The sequence below is a fragment of the Photinus pyralis genome, unplaced genomic scaffold (assembly GCF_008802855.1).
Source record: "Photinus pyralis isolate 1611_PpyrPB1 unplaced genomic scaffold, Ppyr1.3 Ppyr1.4_LG8, whole genome shotgun sequence".
NCBI lineage: Eukaryota > Metazoa > Arthropoda > Insecta > Coleoptera > Lampyridae > Photinus > Photinus pyralis.
The window spans coordinates 11,720,532-11,745,102 of NW_022170819.1; the positions used below are offsets into that span (position 1 = coordinate 11,720,532).

The following is a 24,571-nucleotide window of genomic DNA, read 5'->3' on the forward strand; positions in this document are numbered from 1 at the left end:
GGCTAAAGCAACCGTGTTTGAACAACCGGGAAGTTTGCGCCTTTAGTAACGAGTGTAGTACACTGTACGAGAATCTCGAAAACTACCATAGACATTGACGGTGCACGAGGTATTTGCAGTACCCGATGAAGCGCAACCCATGGAGGTGCTAATAAGGCGAACGATGACGAGATGGAAAAGATGGTTTATTTTGGTTAAAATTCTAGTTCTCTTGAGATTTTGAGACACCTGCCAGTGAGCAGAATTTATATCGATGAAGCTAAGATACTTAGCGTCGCGAAGTTAATCAAGGATGATTGATACATATGGTAAAGGGTAAGCGTCTTTTTTTGTTGCCGCATTCAGGTGTGGGTAATCGACTCAGAATCGAGGCGTACAATCTTAACTAGACATACTGGAGAGTACCATGGACTATAATACACACGGTTCAATAATGTTGTCCTTCAACATTTTGTTGAGCTCTTCATCAATGATTTGTTGCTTAATTGGCGAAACTGGGTAGTAACGTTGCTTTATTGGCTTTGTTCTGGGAAAAAGTCTTCAATATAGTCACTTTTTCTGCAGTGGCAACACAACAATTTCCTCGTACGGGGACAACTGTGAATGGTATAGCCCATTGTTTGGCAATTCCAGCAAATTAATTTAGAACTTGTTACTAAGTGTGCAACCTGCGTGCGGAATTCACTAAGGCAGGCCAATAGTAAAACACAGAAATCAAAATCTTGTCATTACACAAACATCCGTCGCCCTCCAACTTCAGCGCTAGGTTTGCGACAGACTTGACGTTGTTTAGTCGCCTCGTACGAAACGCAGTGCCTTCTGCAGTAGAGTTATTCTTTTCCGCCGCTACCTCGGCCGCTACACGTATACAGGGTGCTACATGACCGCATGTAAAAAAAATTAGGTGATAGAGGGGATCAAGATAAGCGCTTTTTCCAAATAAACTGAGGGTCCAACGTGTTTCGTTTGGGAGCCACCCCCAAAGAAGTGGTGAAATTTGGATTTCTTCTTTAATTTTTTTCTCAGTAACCATACCAGTTACAAAGATGGGTGGCACGTAAAAAGTAAATTTAAGATACAATTTAAGCATTTTTATTAATTAATTAATTAATCTCATTTTCCAAATATTTGAGGTTAGGAACGAGATTTAGAAAAACGGTTTTCACTGGCCTCTTTGGATGTTATTTGGCTACTTTTTCATAAAGGAAAAGTCATATCATTCCATTTGATTTTTTTAGGATTTTGGGTCATAGTGTCAAAACTAGCCCCCTGGCGGAGAAGAATTCAACTAACTTAACTATATTTTGGTTGATTATCATTGCCCAAGGAATGATATTTTCAACCATACCAAATTTGTTACAATCGATCAAACGGTTAAGAAGTTAAACCAGGTTATTGCTCCCCACGCCATCTTTGTTTTTGAAATAACTGAGTTTTGCTTTTTACGAAAATGATAAACTGGTTCTCTTTAAAAATGTGAAAAAAAATTTTTTAGTTTATTATGCGAAATTTAAAGAAAATACAATTTTAAAATTTAAGATGGCAGTTATGCCCTCTGTTGGTCATTTTTAGAACTTGAAAATATTTTCCAGCGATTCTTCATGACCGATTTACACAATAATTTTGTTTACCCCTAATCATATGACGCACGGTTCTCGAGATATGGCCGAGGAACAGTCTTATTGGGTCACCCAGTACATTGGAGCAAGGTAAATACAAAATGCAATGACAGATTTGACGTTAAGGATGTCAATTCAGATACGGCAATTACAATTGGCAGCACTAAGTTGTGCGTGTTGAAAATTCAGCCAATTAAAAATGTTCATTTAAATTTGCCGGGATTTTTTTGGAAGGAGGTTAACTGCATCTGTTGGGTGAACAGATAATAGTACCAACAGTTAAAGATCGGCACCTACATTACCAATACTGCGTTACCATGTAGCTGGCGCATTGGTTAAACCAAAGGGCATTCTACGAAAACCTATGCAAACCTCTACCCGGGACGGTGAAGGCTGTACAATCTCGAGAAGATTCAGCAAGAGACCCCTGCCAGTGAGCAGATTTTATATCGATCAAGCTAAGATACTTAGCGTCGCGAAATTGATCAAGGATGATCGATACATAGGGTAACGGGTAAGCGTCTTTTTTTTTGCCGCATTCAACTGTGGGTAATCGACTCAGAATCTAGGTGTCCCATCTTAACTAGACATATTGGACTATACACACGGTTCAATAATGTTGTCCTTCAACATTTTGTTGAGGTCTTCATCAATGATTTGTTGCTTAATTGGCGAAACTGGGTAGTAACGCTGATTGGCTTTGTTCTGGGATAAAGTCTTTTCTGCAGTGGCAACACTGCAATTTGCTCAGACGGGGACAACTGTGAATGGTACGGCGCATCGTATGACTTAGGGGTAAAAAAATTATTGGGTAAATTGGTTATGAAGAATCGCTGGAAAATATTTTCAAGTTCTAAAAATGACCACCAGAGGGCGTAACTGCCATCTTAAATTTTAAAATTGCATTTTCTTTAAATTTCGCATAATAAACTAAACATTCTTTTTTCACATTTTTAAAGAGAACCAGTTTATCTATCATTTTCATAAAAACAAAAACTCAGTTATTTCAAAAACAAAGATGGCGTGGGGCGTTCAATTGTTTTTGCAATAACCTGCTTTAACTTCTTAACCGTTTGACCGATTGTAACAAATTTGGTATCGTTGAAAAGAGCATTCCTTGGGCAACAAGAATCAACCATATAGTTAATTTAGTTGCATCCTTCTCCACAAAGGGGCTAGTTTTGACAATATGACTTTTTCTTTATGAAAAAGTAGCCAAATAACACCCAAAGTGAAAACCGTTTTTCTAAATCTCGTTCCTAACCTCAAATATTTGGAAAATGAGATTAATTAATTAATTAATAAAAATGCTTAAACTGTATCTTAAATTTACTTTTTACGTATTTCCGGTATTTGTCGATCAACAAAAAACATCGATTTAAGTCGATATTATGATTAAATGATCACAAAAATTCGATATTAGGATACTTGCAATAATGCTTATTGATTGTAATGGAACTCTACTTAAAACGCATTTTCGCACCACCCGCACCCACGGAATTTTTGGAATCAAATTTGTACACTTGAATACTGTGATCCAAGGTTGGTATATTACAGGTTGCCTCGTAACTATCGACCAATAGCAATCGAGGCGCGAATACGTCACTGGTATCCCACGATTTAAACGAAATAATAAATGCATGCAGCCATACAGCTGGAAAATTTGATGCGTAGCTATTGTTTACAGTTCTTTGATGATGTTTGAATCGTTTAACTACTGAAACACAAATATTCATTTTATATTTTAAAATTTAGTAATTATAAATCGTTATATAATACAGTCAATCTTCGTCTGATGTACCAGTGTTTACCGTGAAAGATAAACAGCTTCATCTAACAATCAATTGCGTAGTCACAGTTTATATTGTCTCTACACTTAAGTCTTCGATTTGTAGATGAGATAGGCGGTATCAACGAGACCATATGATCCTCCTGCTTCGGTCAGTTTTAAACACGTTCATCTTCTGCCGACCCGCTTTTCCCTAAAGCATCATTTTCTTTCATTTTCCGTAAATATCGTGACCGCCAATCAACAATGTTGCTACGTTCCATCAATAATTGAAATTGAAATTAACATTACCTAATTTAGGTATGAGTTTTATTGATTTGCCGTCACAGCAGCAGCTAGCTCTGTAGCCTTTTCCAAAGGAAATGCCCACATACGGCAGCTTTCTGTTTGTCAAAGAATTCCACGACCCTTTTAATAATATTTCTAGGTTCTGAATGCACAGGTTCAATATTTATAACCTTACGCGTATGTCATATGACAAGTAATGACAAGGTAACGAAATTTGAGTGGCTACCAGTGACGTCACGAGCAGACGACTTGATCCCCATTATTGCAGTTACGAGGCAACCTGTAATATACCAACCTTGACTGTGATCGACATATCAAATTTTTTGTGATCATTTAATCATAATATCGACTTAAATCGTAATTTTTTGTTATTTGCGACATTTTCAATGAACTAGATGCGTAATTAGATCACTCACTAGTAGGCGGGGGACACTTTGTAAACCGACGGCCCAATCTTCAAATGAGTATAACTTTTGTTTGAAAAGTTATTTTAAAAAACTGTTCGACAATTTTGTTCCTTAACTCATCAAGTATGTACACAACAAATTTCGTGGAATTCTCTCCATTTTCGTTGTCCGGCCAAGAATTGCAGTTGTACTTTTTTTTCGAATTTTCAAAAACTAATTTCAGATTCGATATTTTCATGTTCAAAAACCCCCAGATACCAAATTTCGTCGAAATCAGAATTTTTTTTCGCACCCCCAAGTAAGGGTGCGCCCTTTCGTGGTAGGAATTTTGGAAATTTTTTTTCAAAATCGGATAGGGCATAGGTACCCGAAAACCTATTAAAAGACGTGCCACCCATCTTTGTAACTCATGGTTGCTGAGAAAAAAATGAAAGAAGAAATCCAAATTTCACCACTTCTTTGGGGGTGGCTCCCAAACGAAACACGTTGGACCCTCGGTTTATTTGCAAAAAATGTTTGTCTTGATCCCCTCTATCACCCGATTTTTTTTTACATGCGGTCATGTAACACCCTGTATACCTATTTACAAAATCGAAAAAATTTAGGACCGCACTGGCAAGTACCATTACAAAATATAATACCACTAGTACCTTATAAAGTTAATTGTGACAATCTCTCGCTATTTATACCACCTCACCAATGTGTATTATTTATGGATGAAAACACACCACACCGCTCCTCTGTAGAAATCTGTAATTTCTTCAATCAGTTGATTAGTTTAATAATGTAAAAAAACATTATTATTATATGGCGTTGAATCACTTTATATTGAGTACTCTTTCTTATACTAAAGAAAGAAACATTAAATACCTGCACTTGGAGCTCTAAAGCATTCAATATGTCAAACTTAGCCATCGTGACTTGTTCCTGCAATCGACGTTCATAGCTTTGAACGACCTCTTCCAATTCAAACTCGCCCGAACTCGCCTAGTTAGTAACGGAGCATGCAATAACGACATGAACAAATTAGTTACAACATAGAAACAAGACAGCACACAACACTGCATGCACAAGTTCCTTAACTTGAGTTGGGCACTCTGCATACTGCATGTATCATTTGAATAGAACTGAGCGGCCAGTATACAGTGTGTCCACTAAAAGATAAAATCTTACCACTTCCTGAACGGCCGTATGAATATTCAATTCCGCATTACGCAAAGCCTCCTCCAATTCCGATTTGAGAGAATCGATTCGTTCCATGTTCTTCGTATTTTGAACCTCGATGCGATTCTCGTAATCCTCCCTTAGAATTTCGAGTTCGGCGTTACACTTATTTTTGAACGCGGACAGATCGAACTTGAACACCTGCTGCAGGTTGCACTTCTCCAAGCTCGTTATCAAATCGGCGTGATCTTCTTGACTTATACGTTCTAAGTCGTACTCGGCTAGCGTTTTCACAATATCCGATAGGTCTTGTTTTAGTTTGACGCAATCGCTTTTTGTAAACGCCTTAAAATTGGGTTTGGGTGGCTCGATTTTCGGTAACTCGATGTGCAAGTGGCTGGAATCGCCACCTGGGCCTGAAGGTAGATGCGATCCGGTGAAGTGAAAGTCTAAAGACTCTGAACATAGACTTGATTCGGACATTTTACGACTATGTTGACTGAACACCTCCTCCGAATAGCTGTGTAATAAAAATCGGTGTTAAGACAATTGCGTGTACATGTCTGATTTAAACGAATGCTACTTACATTGTATCCTTCCTGATTTGTGATAAGTAATGCAAATTAGAAAAGCGTTTAAGGTACCATGAATGTATACTCACTTTTTTTCGACTTCCGCGCATTTCTTCTCAAAATAAGTCCGAAGTTCTTCCATTTCCTTTGCGTGTTTCGCTTCCAATTCTGTTCTAAGTGCGACGACATCGTCGGGATGGCAATTCATACCATTTAACAGTTCCTTTAGCTTTGCGATTTCTGCTTCGTACCCCATTTGTTCGTTCTCCAATTTATTCTAAAATTTTAGAGTTGAGCAATGCAAGCTACAGTGACTATACTACAAACAGTGGCGGCAATCGATTTTTATTGGCCTGACTAATCACGTGGTATACGGTCCCCATCAAAGGAAAATATTCTTTGTTTACTTTTTATCAGCGAGTCTGTTGTATTTGGATTGACTCGTTTAATCGACCTTAAGCAAAACATTTGAATTTCGTGTTCTAACAATACAAACTTGCCAAAAATGTTGCCTCATAATGGCGGATGGGCGGAGCTAACCGCTGCTTCTCGCCACTTTTTGTAGTATAGGGTCACTGTAATGCGAGCCTATGATAATGAGTGCATTAATTTTCGCCTGAAATTATCTCCACAACTAAGAAAGCGCAGTTGAGCCTAAGTATCCTGTCTTTATCAGATGCACCTAGCGTTAAAATATCTCCGCATTAAAGAAAATGTATTTTACGCAACTCTGCGCATGCGCACATTTGCTGTGCGAGACCGGTCTTAAATTTTCCTTCTTTAGATGATGCAGCTATCGTTAAAATTTCATGTAATCTGCTCGTCTAAGAAAGTTGTTTGTGCAGATGCGTGCAGATGATTTTCGCCATGGCTTTATTCAACAATAAATACAACTTACCTCCAATTTTTTCAACTCAAGCTGATGTAATCTGTGATGCTCCCCCATATGGGCCTCTACGTAAGCGTTGATAGACTCCTTAACCCCTCGCATCAGCTCAATCTGTGGCGCATTGAGGGTCCTCTCCAGCGATAAACATTCTTTGTCCAAGTTCAAAATTGATTCGTCTCCTTGAGGTTCGTCCGAAGATTGCTGCAAGAAGTTTTTCGTAAAGATGCAATAACAACCACCTATAGGTACAAGTAATTACTATATTCTGGTCGTTGTAACGTATTTACTATAGCAATTGCAATATTTAAATGAACATTTCTGCATTCATGTGATGTTTATTAATGCGCCGTAATAATCCAATCGTCCAGTCAAACAAACTTTTGAATTTTGAAGTCCAGAATTTTCCGAATATTTTGAATTTTTTAAACTTTGGTTTTAATTCTTTCTGGAATTTTTCAATCGATTTTTTTACAAACTTTTCGAGAACGTTCCCGAATGTTTAGAATTTGAACTTTTATCCTCAACTTTCGTACGTAATTTAATATTTTAGATTTTTTAATTTTTCAAATTTTGTTTAATTTCTCTACAAATTTTTGAAAATCGAGTTGTTCAACATAAATAAAACTGCCAAATTGAAATATTTTTATACACTTATAATCCAAGTAAGTACACATACGAATTTTTCCAATTTTCTTAATGCTATATTTTTTAATTTTTTTATTTTCCCAAATTTTTATAATCCGAATATTACTGAACTGTTTTCTTCTTTGTTTGTAATAATTTTACATTTGTTTTACTTTGTACGCTATTCAAAGTTTCTGAATTTGCCGAATATTTTTAATTATTTAAACTTTTAAGTTTTCATTCTTTTTTAATTGTATTTAATTTTTAAAATTTTCCTTTTTTCCCTATCTATAATTTTTCCATTTTCGACACTTTTAACTTATATTTCTATTAATTGTTATTGCTATCAAAAAAATAATATAGGGGCCATGTGGTCCTTTTGAGTCAAACTTAAAATGGTAAAGTCAAAACTTGTAAATTTTCGCTCAGAATGATACTATATATTTATACAGAAGTTTCTTTGTAATGATTGGTGAATAATATGCGGTTTTGAAAATAAATATCTGGAATCAACAAAGTTATCGGATCTAATCTAATTTGTTAATAAAACACCCTGTACATATTAATCTAAAAAGATATTGACCTATAAGACATTAAATTCTCTTTCCAAAAAGGATTCCAGTTTTTTTTAATATCTTGAACTCGATCTTGAATCACTTGAACCTCTTTTAATTTTTTAACTCTTTTTTCAATCTCCATGAATCTTTTTTTAATTTTCCCGAATCACTTGAACCTTTTTTGAATTTTTTAATTTGTCGAATACATATTTTGAATTATTAAAATTTGTCGGTTACATTCTTTTTGAATCTGAATTTTTCCAATATACTTAATTTTGTGAATTTTTTTCTTTTTTTTCCCTATCTAAGTACAATGTTCCATTTTCAAGACTTTTATATCAAAAATCAAAAAACCTGCGTACATTTAGGTGAAATGATTTAAAATTTCTAAATTCTTCCAAATTTTAATATTTTTGTACATCTAATATAATTTCAAAGTAAGAAATTTTCGTTTTTTTAGCTATTTTTTAATTTGTTTAATTTTCTGGAATATTACTGAGCTTTTTTCTCTTTCGTACAATTAAAATTCTTTGAATCTCTGTTCTGATCTTAAATTTCTGTGTATCTTAAATGTTTGAGACACATAATTTTACATTGTGTGTTGTTTTGTGTGGATTTTTTAAAGTTTCATAATTTGTCGAATATTTTCAATTGTTGAATCTTTTCAGTTTTCAATCTTTTTGTATTTATATTTATATTTTTACAATTTTCTGAAATGTTTTAAATTAAATGTTCTAAATGTTAATTTTTGTCAATGTTACCAAATTCAAAAAGGTTTCAGTGATTCAAAAAACTCATAAGATCTTGGAATTTTTTTACTCCTTTTTGGAGTAATTGTTCCGTTCTTCAATGATCTAAAGTTACTCTAGAGTTTAGACCATAGGGTGCATCAGGCCATCAATAATAATAATAATAATACATAATGTAAACAATAAATCTCTACAACAACTACACCAAGAAGGAAAAGCGAACGAACTATTACAGTTTATTCAAGAGGTAAATATCTACAGTAAGATATAAAGGCTGAGAAAGGATAGAAATGGATATGTACTTACCTGTCAAATAAAGATAGTACTGATTAAATACTTCCCTGCACCGCTGATGCGGCTTGTCAAAAGACTTGCGAAACATTACAAAGACCTTATTAAATCAACCACTTACAAAATGCTGTGTGTCTATCCCAATACCATCAGTTGTATCACCATCTGGCAAAATGGTTCCGGTGACTACCGGCTCGAGAGTGTCAGTTTGAGCAGAACAATCCCTTATGGGAACCAACGCACCCTCCTTCTTCTTCCCCAGCAAATCGGACGTATGGGCTAGCTGTTTTTGGAGTACGGCGATATCGGTTGCCAAACTCTGGCTGTCTCGTTCTAGCTGCACTCGTTCGTCACACGACCTTTTCAATGCATCTGTCAGCTGTTGGATCAAGATGTCGCGATGCTGCAAGTCATCGTCGTACTTTACGATCTAGAAAATGAATCTATAAGTCTAGGCACGACCATCGAAGCGCTTACCTTTTTGTAATACTCTTCGGGAAAATTTTTATAGTCTGTAGTCGAAGTGTTTAAGCTCGGTGTGGATTGAGCACTCGAGTTAATTTCTCTCCAAGATTCCAACTCGGAGGTCAACGCGTTGATTGTCGTTTCCTTCGCGTTGATAATCTCCTCGAGCTGTTTCAATTTTGAGGTGTCCCCGAGAGTGCTGTAAACGTTGGGTTTCGTGCCGTACTCCTCAAGAAAACTATCATTTAAATTAACATCTTTAAACAGATTAAAGCTATTCTCGTTTGAATCCGTGTGGTGCAGGGTGTGTTCCGAATCGGATTTGAATTCCTCGCTCCGAAGGATTTCGTTTAAAATACTTTGTACATTACTTTGACTATCTACATTCGTTTTAGTTATCACATGTGGATCGGTACTGTTACTAGAATCTAATGGTGAGGGTTTATTCTCGTGCGATATATGTTCTGTGTTTTCGTCGGACGACAAGTTTTCAAATAATGACAAGTTTGACGGGACGTTCGATATCTCAATTTCTTGAAGTGATCTATCATTTTCAATGCTCTCACTGTGTGAACTTAAATGTTCGGATATAACACTACTCTCCGACTGGACGTCTCCAGTATGTTGTTTGGGTGCATTTTCTGACAAGGGTGGGGATGCGGACAATGAAGTATCACTTTGGGAAGCCGAAGCACTTCGCGGTGAATGTTTGTGTTTTTCTTTTTTCTTTTTGTAGGCAGTTAGCTGGAAATAGGCAATTATAATTAGAATGATTTAAGATGGGCTATAAATAAAGTATACCTTTTCACGGCCAGCTTCCACTTTTTTCTTGCGGTCATCTTCCATGTTTTAAGTTATTCGTACACATAACATGTTAAAACACTGCGCAGTTTTAAAAATGAAGAAATATGCCTTTTGTACACGTACAAAATTATATTAAAAAGCTAAAAACAAGGTTATAAATGGCCATAATTCACAATAAGGTCGATAGATGGTTCTCATTTGTTTTGAATTTGAAATCGCTATGACAACATGTAACGTTTTATTTTGAGCGGTAATTTTAAATTCAGGATTCATTAACCGAGATAGCGCTAATCGTGATAAGGCATGAGCAAGTCTCAAGTCAGTACCTATTTCGAATACATCTATTTGAAATACGTCTTTAAAGTAGAAAATGGCATTTTTTATTTGATGTTTTAAACAGACTCTTTCCTTCTCTAGGTTTTAAATAGGGTTGATAAAACTACTTTCTTTTTCTTATTTTAAATAGAATACCAATAATGGTAGGTGTAACAATTTGCGCTATCTATCGATATCTAATCTGTCATTTCTACTGATTAGTCCTTTGAGTTCTTAATTCACTTCTTGCTTGGTCCTCTATCGGTAACCGATTCCGCGCCATAAACCGCGTTCGTTGAGTGAGAATTATAAAGAGGCGCAACTTCATTAATTTAGATGAGTCTTTATTCAGGCACCGACAAATATAGATACGCATCTGATGTTTCCTTCGTAAAGAGTAGTCGATTTCCGCAGTTGTAGCAGCGTTCATGTTGTTGAGCGACGTTTAAGATCAAAGTCGGACACCACACTCGCACCCTCTCCCTGTCGACGGTGGGGTCCGAGAATGGGAACCTTCGGCGAGTGAGATGGGGATGTGTCGCAATTTTACATTAGATAGTGGGGCCATTGTTAAGTGTAGCAGCAGATGATCCATAAAGCGCTAGAATGTTCTGCATCAAATACATTAAAGTGACACGTGACTCGCAAAAGCTTTCGAATAATACGAAAAAGACTTAAACAAAAGAAATCCTTAGTGCATTTATGCATCCCGTACGCTTCATGAAGACTTAAGGTGGAAATGCACTAGGCCCTAGGGAGTAGCAGTCGCGCCTTGTCACGACTAGAACCGTCGCGATCTCGCAACTAGAGAGTCGAGCGCTCGACCAAGAGCGATTACAACCAAGTGTTGGTAGGGCGTTCGACGGGACTGCGCCGCGCCCACCAGTTCCAAATGCGTTCATGAAGATTAAAAACAATACAACGAATATAAACTGGACTAGGCATGTTGGATTTCACGAGTTTTCTACATATTGAATCACTATAATGTTTCTATTTTTTGTATATCAACCATATGCATATTTTATGTTGTCGCAAATTGATTACTCTTCTCAAATATCGTAAAAAAACATAAGCATTGCATTTGAAAAACAAAAGTGCCATTGATTTCCGGTTAAACCGGAAGGTATGCCGGAAGTTTTAGTATGCGATCGGATAACATCGTAATATCATATAAAATTATATTTCACACATTTTTCGTATCTCGCCAAATAAAAGAGATATTGAGGTGGCCCTTGTATATGAGACGCGCTAAGAACTCGATTCGCAATTAAAGCAGGCACATTTCTGTACCCGAGAGCGCTGTTTTCAAACCAGCGTACGGTTATGCATGATTTCATTTTCTCTACACAAAAGCACGTCAGCACAAGATCAACGAAAGGAACTATTTCTGGTAGCAGAACCAGCGACGTCCCGACTTCAAAATACGTCGTCACCAAAAATTCATGAAATGCATGTCTTGGTCCCCGAGATAAAGCCTTTGGTCTTAATTATCAGCGATCTTAGTGCAGATTTTGTGCTAAAAAAAAGATAAATCAATTTAGTACAAAAATACATCAAACCCATCTACGGATAAGTTTAGACGTAAAATGATAAATTGCAAGTACCTAAAAAACATGAAAATGCCGCGGCATCGTCTACGATTAATTTAACAGGAAAAATTGGCGGTGAGAAGGCAAGCAGAAAAGTTATAATTATACAGAGGGCCCCACTGTTCGTATCCTTACGCACCGTCGCATCCGGCAGCGGGCACGAGATAAGAAAGGAACAGATACAATGAACGATCGAAGCTGTATTAGGTGCTTTCTTAACAGTATAAACGGTTAATACAATCATGCAGGGATAATCTACTCTCTCACAAACACAAAAATAAATATAGAATATCAGCATTTAATGTAAAATGTTAATATAATAACAAACTGGGACATGTAATTTAAAGAAAAAAAAAGGATACATTAATCACTACCTGTAATTATACTTTGCAAAACAAAAGAAAGAAAGTATGACAAAATGGCTGCAAGTGTAGTAAAATTCAAAAACGGTAAGTGTTAAATTGCAAATGCAAGAAGTTAGTTTTAAATGCTTTTAACTATTGAACAGGTAACAGAGGAACTAATTAGCAAAACTAGGATTGGCAACGCAGGTATCCCCTAGTATAGGCTATAACCATGTACTGTCATACTGAATGTGAATTCCTACAGCACGTTACTCGAGCCATTGAAAAACAATAACCCATAGACAAAGCACATTCGACTGCCTGTCGAAAAAAACCCAGTTTCCAGCATCTGCACAGAACGACAGTCAAAAGATTTATCACGATTGCATGTATACAGAGCGTTTCTTGTTTTTTCCCATAGTACTAGGGTACTAGCTATACTGCTGCGTAAAGTTTGTTGTCTAACCGTAGGGGTATGTCACCAAAATTCAAATTTTAAGTAATTACCAATTTGCGACATGAAATTTAACACTGAAAATCGGACAAGAATCTCAAACCAGTGCAGAACGGTCTGGGACTTTTTCAAAAACATCGAATAGACGTTGGTATACGGTGCATGTCATAGGTCGATGGCGGTTTTTCTGCAAGGTGTGTGGCCAAATCATCGGGGTAGGTTATCACAACTGTATACAGGGTGATTCCTATAGTACCTGCCACCGTTTGGGAGCGTGTAGGTGGTGCGTAGGGGAGTATTTTATATAGGACACTTGGGGTCGGAAATCTAAAATAAGGGTGCCAGAGCCAAATTTACCTTCTGGAATTTCGCGCCTGTAGGTAGGCAACCCAACCGGCCGGCGGTGCACACCGAGCGATCTCAGGCGGCGATGTGTGGCTGACACTTGATCAGAATTTTGTTTAAACCCACGAAATCCCGTCTGCAACGACGCGTATCAAGTGAATAAACACTATGGCAATAGTATAATAATTAGTTGGCTAGATGTAGGAAGTGCATTGAGAACAACGGTGGCCACGTTGAACACTTGTAAACGTTATTGCTTTTGACTGTCGTTTTCCCTCCTTCCCTCCCATGTCCCTTCCTCGCGCTAACTCGCTCTGCATCGCTCCGCGCGAAACGTCGGTCGGTTGGGTTGCCTACATACAGGCGTGAAATTCCAGAAGATAAATTTGGTTCTGGCGCCCTTATTTTAGATTTCCAACCCCAAGTGTCCTATATCAAAATACTCCCCTAGGCACCCCCTATACGCTCCCAAACGGTGGCAGGTACTATAGGAATCACCCTGTATGTGAAAATTAATTGTATATTAAAATAAAACCACACAAAGCTACCCTGCATCAGGGCGTTAATTCACGAACCCCAAACACTAAGTTGTGATGTACCCAAGTCGACAGCTCCCGCGCTAACGAAAGCGGGAAAAACACGAACTCGGAACACCTGCGTAGTAACACAAACCTCGCACTCGACAATGGCCGGAACCCCTACGTTGTGGAAAGCCAGGTTGCACTCACTCGTACCCATGCTAATTATTGGAAAGGCGGAACGCAAATAATACGCTTAATTGAATTTGAAACACAAATAAAGTTTATTAAAGAACCGATCAAAAGTGTAAAAAATGAATCAAAAGGCCGAAAGACATCCTACAAATTTAGACAGAATACATTTAAAGCCAAAAAGTGCCAGGTTCCCCTAGAACTCGTCGGACAAAAGAACCCCGTGCTAAAGAAAATTCCGACTCACTGTTCACAGAGGTGAAATCTAGAGGGAAAATCTGGAGAATGAGAGGTAACATTGGATAACGCTAAACACATTTTACAACACAGCTACAATAGTTATACAAAGAATAATAATCCGAGTAAGTAATTCTTGAATGGTACAGATTGAAATCTGACGTTAATGCAATACAAACTTGATAAGTTAAAGGATGGCCATCACAAATAGATTTAAAAAGCACCTTCAATCCTTTCTCATGTGTGAAAGATACATTCCGAAGTCTCTTTACATAAAGTGCATAAAATAAACATCATTAATTAGCCAGACCTCCTCCAATCTAGCAGGTATCTAAGATCCTGGATACGGTAACCTTAGACTAAAGTTGTCGTTCGAAATACATGCCGCTAAGTATCTTTATCACTCCGGCATATACCTCTGCAAGGGCGAAACGGTTAATTACACTCAAAAAAGGCTGATTCGTACACAAAGAATTGAAGTCGCTAATCAATCTAAATGGGTTCAAAACAAACACATGAAAATTGATAACTGGCCAATCTTCAACAAATCAAACAGGAACCACTTTTACATGAAAGCAAATTACACCAAATTTAAGAATCACTTTACCCTGCATTACAACTAGCTGAAGGCAACATAATCTACAATATAAATCAATTACAACTAAGTACATTACCTTTCTGTTACAATGAGCAGCACCCTTGATCACCCAAAGCAAAGTGAACTCAACGACAAAAATGAACCTGTGGGAGCTCTAAAAAGCTAACTCGGCAAAAACTAAATCTATCCACCATTTCCTCCCTATACAGACTACCATTGTTATAATTGCTGACATTGAAGACTGAATACATTGTTGAATAATAAACCGATTGTTTTTTCATGGGAACGCTATTGAATTGTGGCTCGGTATCTGGCAACGGTAGCTTAAACGGTGTCTCAATATACGGTAACGGAACTTCTTGTTTGAAATTTGAAAGCAGACATCTCAAAGTCATGGCCTATCTGTTGAGCTTTATATGGCCAATCGGTTACACTGGAATTCCTAAAGCAATAACAAATATCATAATGACATGTTTCGCTCATATGTAAATGTAAAGAGTATGTCATGCAACTTTACTGATGTTTATAAAATAGTAGGCTGTGGCTACTACAGCATTCAATTTATACTTTTCTCGTAGATTCTTACAACTAAAATGTAAGCCCGAAAAACCTTAATAATATAACATTACTTGGCCTTACTGTGTATATACAATGCTGTTATACCCTGTATACGAAATGGGACTCTCGATCCACCGATTTTGACACATTTCAATTTTCAGCTGATAAAGTTAGGTTATATGGATTTCAGTTTGAGATGTAAACATTACTCGTTCGTTACGAAAATGCATATTTCTTTACTCTTCTTAAGTGAGTATCTATCTTGAATATACTTCTCTATTAAATATTTGCAGGTCTTTTATTCACCATCTCTCGAAGTGAAGTAAATGAGACAGTCGAGAGTAGTGTAGACTTGGAAAGTCCTGACGTAAATACGACACCTGCTTTACAAACTCCTCCTGTGAATAGTTCAACAGCTTCAAATGAAAGTACAGTGAAATTTGTTTCATGCCTACCTCATGTCGGTACAGCTCAAGTACACCTGGTCAACGATACAGAGTTAATTAAATATCTTTCCACCAACCCTAACATAACCAGTAAGGAAACTCCTGCCAACTGCATTGTGGTCCTATTTTATTCGAAGTACTGCCCATTCTCGAGCATGGCGGCTCCCCATTTTAATGCACTCCCAAGAGCATTTCCCACATTCAAAATGGTTGCAATAAACGCCATCTGGTATAATATATTTAATGCACAGAACGGAATTGTTGGTGTCCCGTCGTTGCTATTGTTTCATAATGGCAAGCTCGTGGCAAAGTTCAACGAATCCGAGTACACTCTCGAATTATTTTCGAGGTTTATCGCGAAGCACACGGGTGTTCACGCCGAAGATAAGTCCTTTGTAACGTCGGCAGATTTCGGGGGACCTGTGTCCAGTATTCCAACGAGGGAAGATGACATGCTGTTACTGTTATCGTGGGTGTTTATTGTACTATGTGCGGCATATTACTTTAGCAAATCTAAGTACTGGACTTGGATTGTCGAAACCGTACAGAATACATGGCGGGAGTCAGAGGCACAGGCGCTGCACGAACATGCAGATTAATTTTCTGATATTTGTTATTAATTTATTTGTTAACTTGTTTACTAGTCATTAAATCAATGGCGCCACAATAAATAAAGAAACCTGACTAATTTCTTGGAAAAAGCGAACAAGCACTGCTGATAAACCCATTGTGAATGAATAATCGTTTGTTTTGAGATAGGAAATCCCATTTTGGCGATTTGGTTTGTGAAAAGGAACTAAAATGTCCTAGATGTGGATCAAGAAAGTAAGGTAATTTCTTTTCATTTATTATTGATTAATTGAATCGAATACATAATAATTACCAATGTCTTTTATAATTCACAAAACTTGCCTGGGATATGAACGCATTATCTAATGAGGGGCCCAACAATTAAGATTAAGGCAATTATGTGTTGTGCTTAATATTTATTTATTATTTATTATCTCCCTCTTGTTCTAGGCCCTCAACAGGCTTGCGCCCAATTACAGAGTGACCCCCGCATAATGCTTTTTAGAGGTGCCTCTGCAGAAGGTCTTAAGTTGTTCTATACTACTCCGATATTTACCTTACGAATTAGGAAAACTGCAGGAAAACCTAATTCGGAGTAGCCGGCAGAATGCTCGAAAGTGGTCTAAGGTAATTTCCATCTCTGTCACAGATGAAAAATTCACCCCAACCCAGGTTCGAACACCCAACCTCCGGATTTATAACTCAACGCTCTACCATTGAGCCATAATGCCGGTACATTACTTTGTTTCACCTAAATTGTAGCCTATGCAAAATTATGTTTCCCACAAACGTTGTTTATTATTAGTATATTTGTGGCATTATCGCACATATTGCACGTAACATCCTTGAATGTGGTATGATTTAAGATATGCTGCCTTAAGTTAGGCTTATCGTGATTAGTGTAATTACACTGATCACAAATAAGAAGGTTGTGGGTTAATTAGTGACGATTTAAGCGAACGCTACTAATTATAGCGTAATTACAACAGCAGCTGAAGTTATTCAAAGAGGAGTGTGTCAAAAATGACGTAATATTCTTTTTTTTTGTGTAATTACACTGTTCACAATTAAAGACTTTGAAAATATTACGTTATTCGTTAAATGATGATTCTTTAAATTATCCTTATTGTTAGTTTAAGAATTGTGAGCTCAATTTAAATCCTTGGAAGTCTTGTATGTCAGCAGATGCACATTTAAATTTGACTTTCTCTTGGGTGAGTAATCGCAATGAGCACATTTTAACTTCTTGAAAGTCTTATGTGATAACAGATGTCTTTTAAAATAAGCATTGCTGTTGGTTGAAAAGCCACACCAAACACATTTGAAATCTTTGGGCTTATCTTCGCATGAATCGTGTATTAACAAATGTCTTTTTAAATGAGATTTGCTATTGGTGGTATAATCGCACAGGACACAATTTGAAACTTTATGTGCTAACAATTGTTCTTTTAAATAGGATTTTTTATTTGTTGCATAATCCCACTGGGCACACTTGAAATCATTGGAATGCTTGTGTCTTAACATATCTCTTAAAACAGTATTTGTAATTGGTTGCATAATTACACTTATCGCGTTTATAATAGGTACTCGGAAGTGTGCGTTATCAAATTATATTTATCCTTGATCCTAATTACATCGATTGCAAATGAACTGCAAGTGTATTTACTTTTACAGCCGTAAAAACTGCAATGTTGATTACTTTTGGTCATTGTAAATAAACAAAATGGCGGTCTTATACCGCCAATATGTACTATTGACATTGTGTTGCCACCAGAGGTCTCATGAGTCGTGAATAGAATCCTTTGATAGAATCATCATACGTCACAATTTGTGAATGTGCCTTAGCAATAATACCGGGATGCGGACGGTCGACACAACAAATCCAAACAGTTAAATTAGCCACTTCCTTGGTTAAAATGGCGTTTGTTATTTAACTTTGCAACATGAAGTTATTTATAAAGGAAATTAGCAACAAGAAAGGTGCCGTATTTTAAATTTGAAATTACTGGGTTATTTGTTTACAACTTATGTAAAATCATTAACCATTACATTCCTCCAAAAAAAGACATCGGTTTTATCTTGGGCGTGATTAATTCGTAATTTCTGCAGAAAGCATGGGCACTTTACAATTACACTGCCCACTTTGTTGTACAGAAACGTTTTCATGTCATAACTCCTTAAAGTATCATTTGTTAAGCATATCCGATAATTTAATATGTCCGGCGTGCGGCAAACGATTTGAACGAATCTTCGATCTTGCCATGCACCTCGGTAACCAGTGCGTGGATCCATTAGTGCCCGAAGAACCCGAACATGCCGATGAGACGCCCGAACGGTTTAGTCCGATCTGCGTGAAGGTCGAAGCGGACGATTTGACGGACACTGTAACAAGCAGTATATTGGCGAGGGCACTTACCAAAGATACGAGTGCGATTCAACAGCAAAACGAAGAGGAGGTCTCGGAGAATGAGGATCTCTACGTGTGTTCAACTTGTGATATACAGTTCAATTCGATCGAGGATCACGTTAGGGAGTTTCATGACGGACACGAAGTTTACTTGCAGGTTAGTTCGATCTGCATTAAATTAATTGTGACAAATTTCACAACAAATGTTTGCCAAACCAATTCAATTGTTTGGCAACACTGCATTTTTTCGGCACTCTTGATTGTCATACATACCTATACACAAATCCACTGTCACATTTTAATTCACTAATGGCCGTTTGCACCGCCAAAGTTAAGCTTAAGCGTAGCTTAACATCCATGGCAGCGATTATTGAGACAATGGTTGGATTAAGCTTAGCTCTGCTTAAATTTGTCGGTGCAAACGGCCATAAATAGAATTAGATGGGAAGGGGTGCAGTTTGAAATTGGCACCATGAGATTTATAGTCGAATGACTGTTTGCACTGACAAATTTAAGCGGGGCTTAGCTTAAGCGTACCTTAGAATCCATGACAACAATTGTCTCAATAATCGTACGCGTAACCTAAGCTGTGCTTAAATTTGTCGGTGCAAACGGGCATAAGAGCTAGGGGCACATTTTTTTAAACCGTTTTATTATTGTTGATATTTGAATGTATATGTTAATCATATATCCGAGCGTCTGGCAGCAATTTCGCGGATGGCGCAGCTGTGGTGGGTGGCCAAAGAGGGTCTCGAGGGGGGTTAAAAATTTGAAAATTCAAACAGTTTTATTATTAGTGAACCTTTTTTATGAATTAGTTTTTTAATTACTTTCGTTGATTTGCCGGACCAATAATCCTCTTCGTACCTACATGTTGGCAGTGAAAGTTTCCATTATTCTATGTATAAAAAAAAAATCGTTCGCGTCCGAGGTTCGAACCCGCGGCGTCGCGTTCAAAGCCGGCGTTCTAGTCACGTGCGCCAATCGGACGGCATTAATGGCGTCTTTCAGAGTCTACGTACCGCAAAAGTTGTCTTGCATAATTATTTATCATGTTAGTACATTCATATAAATAATAAAGCAAGGTTCATTAACAATGAAACTGTTTGAATTTTCAAAATCTTCGATCACCCATCACCGCTGCGCCATCCGCGAAATTACCGCCACTCGCTCGGATATGTTATTAGCATTACATCTTATACCAAAATATCAACAATAATAAAACTGTTTAAAAAATGTACCACTAGCTCTCCTACTATTACAACTTTGTTTTATTTAACATTTAATGATCGTTGCAGAGTGACAAGGATGAAGCGAGTGTCGAACCTGATAATTCTTGTTTACTCCTAGTAAGCGCCGATAATGGTAAAGAGGTAGAAGAAAATATGGTCATTGCAGATCACGTGAGTAGGGCTGGTTTAACGTGCACCCCGAAACTGGTAAAAATCGAGAAATTTTGGAACGGTAAAGTCGGTGAAGATGACACGCAAGCGGTGGAGGACGATGCCGAATCGGACGGTGATGGCTCAGTGATGGAAATTTACGAATGTGTGAGGTGCTCGTTGACATTTCGCACCGAGGAATATTTCAACAAGCATAAGTGTAAAAGTTCGAACTTCGTCATCAGAAAGTGTACCGTGTGCGATGCAAGTTTTACGACCGTTAAATCGTTAAACGCGCACATGAAAACCCACGCGCTTGGAGAGAATCCCAATCCGCCGTTCGTATGTGAAGTGTGCAACACCGAATTTCCGTTGTTTAAGTCGTTGCGTTTGCACAGGCGAATGCATGATCCCATTAAGTCGAAAAACATCGAACCTCCCGTTAATTACAGTTTGGAGGGTGAGGAAGTGGAAGAGGCGGCAAGGGAAAAGTTTGTATGCCCGGTATGTTTTTCATGGTTCTATCGTAGATAAAGAATAAGATAGTGAGACAACCTCATCACATTTTTTGGGAATTGCAAATTTAAGATTATTAGTCATCGATATTGCTATGTCCAATGGCATGCAGTCACTACGCCATCCACAAAACATCTGTCTAGCTATAGCTCAAAACCTATTAAAAATAGAAACCTGTTAAACGAATAGGAAAAAACTATCTGGTTCACATTTTGGATTCGAATCGAGATTCAAATAAACACACAATTAATTGATTGACAATTCCAAAAAATTATTCCGAAACACATGAAAAATTTAAAACAGAATCCCTGAAAGAAAACAAAGGTAATAAAAGCCTCTTTGGAGATATTACCCCGCACGTATACGGTCTACTAGCCAGATGGCAGCCTCCTACAGTTTGTAACATTCTTTTGTTACCAATTGGAAATCCTGATTAAGTAACTATGTGAATTGTGCTCTTATTCAGTATTCTTACCCCATTAGGTATCTTCTTTGTAATCCACTAGTTATAGATGTAAGTTTATTCCTGTAGTAAATTTTCTCTTTCTCTTGATATCTGTGGTTGCTCCATTGAAACGTTTTGCAGATTTGTATTTGCATTTGAATACGAGGTATGTTAAATTATTACGCAGCATTGTTCTCAGTACGTATATTTTTTTAGGGCTTTTACCATCACTCAATACCTAACCCTCAAGTTTAACTTCTTTCACAGTTTTCTTATCGTTTTTTTTATTACCTTTTCTGTTGATCTACCGTAATTTTACTTACGACCCACGCAGTACAATATTTTTATTTGGACCCGCGATCTTATCAATCCAAGAACGACGCGGTGGATGAGTTTCTACATTACCGGCAGAGTCCTCACCATTTCGGTGAAACCAAACACTGTGACCTACTTACATGAGAGTTTTCTACACCTGGAGATTTCAAGATAGTTCCCATAATTGCAAGTATTAACGAACCGTTGGAGACGAGGTTTGAGATTTACACCTCACACCTCAGGGTAAAGAGGTTTTTGATTATAATAATAATAATTTCCTAAGAAACGCGACTGTGTATCTCTTATATGGTTCCTGATTTTAGAGGAGTGACGCGTGCCCTCCCGCAAAATCAGTCTCCCTTTATTTCTCACTATCATTATCCCTGATGCAACTAACAATTAAGAAAATAGTAGAATCCTTGGTTACTTCCATAAACCCCTTCAATTAAACTTTCACTTTTATTGGTTAGTTGTTAAATCATTATGTACTGTGGTGTATCAATCCTATAATTATTTTTACCATAGATATGTTCCAAAGAGTACGACAAGGAATACGCGGAAGCGCATAAGAAGTTTCATAGTGAGGAAAAGGATTACAATTGCGAAATTTGCAACCGCAAATTCTTCTCGCAGGAAAACTTGGACATGCACATGCACGCCCACGCAGAAGTAAAGAAATTTACGTGTTCGTACTGCAAGAAAGGTTTCTTAAGTAGCGACAAATTGGAAGCGCATATGTCCGCCCAATGTCAAATGAGGCAATACGAGTGTCAATATTGCGGGAGGCGTTTTTCCCGTCCGCACGAAAAGGTCAAACATGAACGAATACACACCGGGGAAAAGCCGCACAAGTGCGAAATTTGCGGTAAAGCGTTTCGCGTCAGCTATTGCTTAACGCTTCACATGCGTACTCATTCTGGAATTCGACCGTATAAGTGCGATCACTGCGGTAAGCGTTTTAAGGCGCATAGCGTCTACAATCATCATTTACTCACACATTCAGAAGACAGAAAGTATAAATGCCCTTTTTGTCCTAAAACTTTTAAGACGGGTGTACAACTAGCAGGGCATAAAAATAGTCACACGAAACCTTTCACTTGTACGGAATGTAACCGACCCTTCGCGTCTTTGTACGCGGTTCGATCGCACATGGCCACCCATAAAAGGCAAAATAACCTCAAATTTAAATGTTGGTTGTGCGGAGCGTCGTATGCACGTTCGTTCGCTTTGCGTGACCACATTAAAGAGCAACACTACGAAAACGCAAAGGAAGCCGCCCAATTAGGAAGCTTAGATTTTGCAATAACCGAAACAATTGAAACGGGAGAGGCCGTTTTAACGGACGGTGATGAAACCATGTTAATCGATATGCCGGGCGGAGAAGATGTTAATAGTATAGAAATTTCTGGAGTTGCAATAACTCTTTCGGATAATAATTGATTTTAGGGATAAGTAAGTTACATGATATATTAAGCTATAAGTAGATGTCAGCAAATGTAAATATATTCTCAGTTTATTATAATGTTCTTTCTTATAAAGGTAATAAAATGAATAAAGCGATTTAATTAATTAATAGTAATTTGAATATAACATTGCAATCATTTTAGGAGTCCCGAACCCAGCACTGGAACTTTTACTAAAACCTCTATGTGGAAATGACGGACGTTTCGCACCACTTTTAAATAAAATTTCAGTAAATTTTTTAGTGGATTTAATGGTATGAATACCTTACATTGTGTTATACTATGCGGGAGACGTCATTGGGAAGGGAAGTTTACACACGGTGCAAACGAAGACTGAAAACCAGGAAATAATGAACTGGTAAGAAAAAAACCGACACACATAGACATAAATAAGAAATAACATGAGAAAAGAGAGATACAAAAGCAAACATCTGAAATGATATACAATGACAAATCGGACAATCGAGGATGCAAGCATCACACAAACAGGCCCACATACTAAACAAAAGAATTATTAAATTAAATTAGTGGAACCTCTTCTTGTATTGGTAAGGCCTAGGTTAAGGCACAAGATCAGAAATGAACGAACAGGTACAGCAAATTGAAACTGTGCTTTCTCAATGGTTAGTCGAATAATGCAGAGTAATACACTGTAAAAATAATATGTTTAACGTCCTTGGTGCCAACGTATGTGAGAGAGATAGCTAACAATAGAACACTGACCTTTCCTGATTCATTTCAGTGGCGTTATAAATATAATAAAGGGATTTACGCTGATATTTCAGTAGAAAATACGAGTAGCTTTTACGAAAGAAATAATTAAAATGCTGGTTAAAGACCATGTAATGAAAACATAAATTGAGCAAGCATTTACACGAAAAATGAAAGCGATTTCAAACAATAGGTAAAAGTTAACGGTGTAAAACACGTGATTCTCCATTGAGATTAAATCAAGTCAGTCAATTTCGAAAACAAACCTGAAAGATTATAAAGAATTATAATATCTTGCATACAAAATAACACATAATTTACATTAATATACTTAACACAAAAATAACAACAAACAAACTATACTTATAATCAGAGGTGGGTACCTATTTCGAATGAATTTATTTGAAATACGTATTTAAAATAGAAAATGCCATTTTATATTTTGTATTTTAAATACTGTAGATAAAATCATTTTCTATTTGAAATAAATCAGTATAACTATTTTCTATTTAAAATAACGTAGTATACAGGGTGATTCCTATAGTACCTGCCACCGTTTGGGAGCGTATAGGGGGTGCCTAGGGGAGTATTTTGATATAGGACACTTGGGGTCGGAAATCTAAAATAAGGGCGCCAGAACCAAATTTATCTTCTGGAATTTCACGCCTGTATGTAGGCAACCCAACCGACCGACGTTTCGCGCGGAGCGATGCAGAGCGAGTTAGCGCGAGGAAGCGACATGGGAGGGAAGGAGGGAAAACGACAGTCAAAAGCAATAACGTTTACAAGTGTTCAACGTGGCCACCGTTGTTCTCAATGCACTTCCTACATCTAGCCAACTATTATTATACTATTGCCATAGTGTTTATTCACTTGATACGCGTCGTTGCAGACGGGATTTCGTGGGTTTAAACAAAATTCTGATCAAGTGTCAGCCACACATCGCCG

General features: G+C 37.3%; 3 protein-coding genes across 9 annotated transcripts in view; 2 read left to right on the forward strand and 1 right to left on the reverse strand.

Moving 5' to 3' along the window:
• The window catches only part of LOC116177763 (A-kinase anchor protein 9-like), a 38,566-nt gene extending 26,462 nt beyond the window's left edge, over positions 1 to 12,104 (reverse strand). For 3 of the 7 annotated variants that reach the window (XM_031496850.1, XM_031496848.1, XM_031496847.1), the window contains exons 1-8: positions 10,216 to 12,104; positions 9,427 to 10,158; positions 9,071 to 9,379; positions 6,738 to 6,929; positions 5,929 to 6,116; positions 5,855 to 5,866; positions 5,277 to 5,787; positions 4,974 to 5,090 (exon numbers count right to left, since the gene is read on the reverse strand). In XM_031496850.1, the coding sequence (XP_031352710.1) occupies positions 4,974 to 5,090; positions 5,277 to 5,787; positions 5,855 to 5,866; positions 5,929 to 6,116; positions 6,738 to 6,929; positions 9,071 to 9,379; positions 9,427 to 10,158; positions 10,216 to 10,260 (2,106 nt within the window). In that variant the 5' untranslated portion in view covers positions 10,261 to 12,104. The remainder of the gene's footprint in view (positions 1 to 4,973; positions 5,091 to 5,276; positions 5,788 to 5,854; positions 5,867 to 5,928; positions 6,117 to 6,737; positions 6,930 to 9,070; positions 9,380 to 9,426; positions 10,159 to 10,215) is intronic. The other 4 variants (XM_031496852.1, XM_031496849.1, XM_031496851.1 and 1 more) reach the window with 4 other exon arrangements.
• A 3,379-nt stretch (positions 12,105 to 15,483) lies between these two features.
• LOC116177784 (thioredoxin domain-containing protein 15-like) lies at positions 15,484 to 16,503 on the forward strand. The gene is made up of 2 exons (XM_031496895.1): positions 15,484 to 15,617; positions 15,662 to 16,503. The coding sequence occupies exons 1-2, from the start codon at positions 15,548 to 15,550 to the stop codon at positions 16,411 to 16,413; spliced, it is 822 nt and encodes a 273-aa protein (XP_031352755.1). The 5' UTR covers positions 15,484 to 15,547; the 3' UTR covers positions 16,414 to 16,503.
• Positions 16,504 to 18,266: 1,763 nt separating this feature from the next.
• Positions 18,267 to 23,022, forward strand: LOC116177773 (zinc finger protein 723-like). Its single transcript, XM_031496867.1, has 3 exons — positions 18,267 to 18,948; positions 20,090 to 20,677; positions 21,975 to 23,022. Exons 1-3 carry the CDS (start codon positions 18,499 to 18,501, stop codon positions 22,887 to 22,889), a joined length of 1,953 nt encoding a protein of 650 aa, XP_031352727.1. The 5' UTR covers positions 18,267 to 18,498; the 3' UTR covers positions 22,890 to 23,022.
• The last annotated feature ends 1,549 nt before the right edge of the window (positions 23,023 to 24,571 follow it).

Bases quoted from the DNA above. Each gene is read 5' to 3' on its own strand.
- LOC116177784 (XM_031496895.1), top strand. From the start codon at position 15,548: ATGGATTTCAGTTTGAGATGTAAACATTACTCGTTCGTTACGAAAATG. The intron at 15,618-15,661 runs GTGAGTATCTAT...AAATATTTGCAG, and splicing joins TATTTCTTTACTCTTCTTAA to GTCTTTTATTCACCATCTCT.
- LOC116177773 (XM_031496867.1), top strand. From the start codon at position 18,499: ATGGGCACTTTACAATTACACTGCCCACTTTGTTGTACAGAAACGTTT. The intron at 18,949-20,089 runs GTTAGTTCGATC...TGATCGTTGCAG, and splicing joins GACACGAAGTTTACTTGCAG to AGTGACAAGGATGAAGCGAG. The intron at 20,678-21,974 runs GTATGTTTTTCA...TTTTTACCATAG, and splicing joins GGGAAAAGTTTGTATGCCCG to ATATGTTCCAAAGAGTACGA.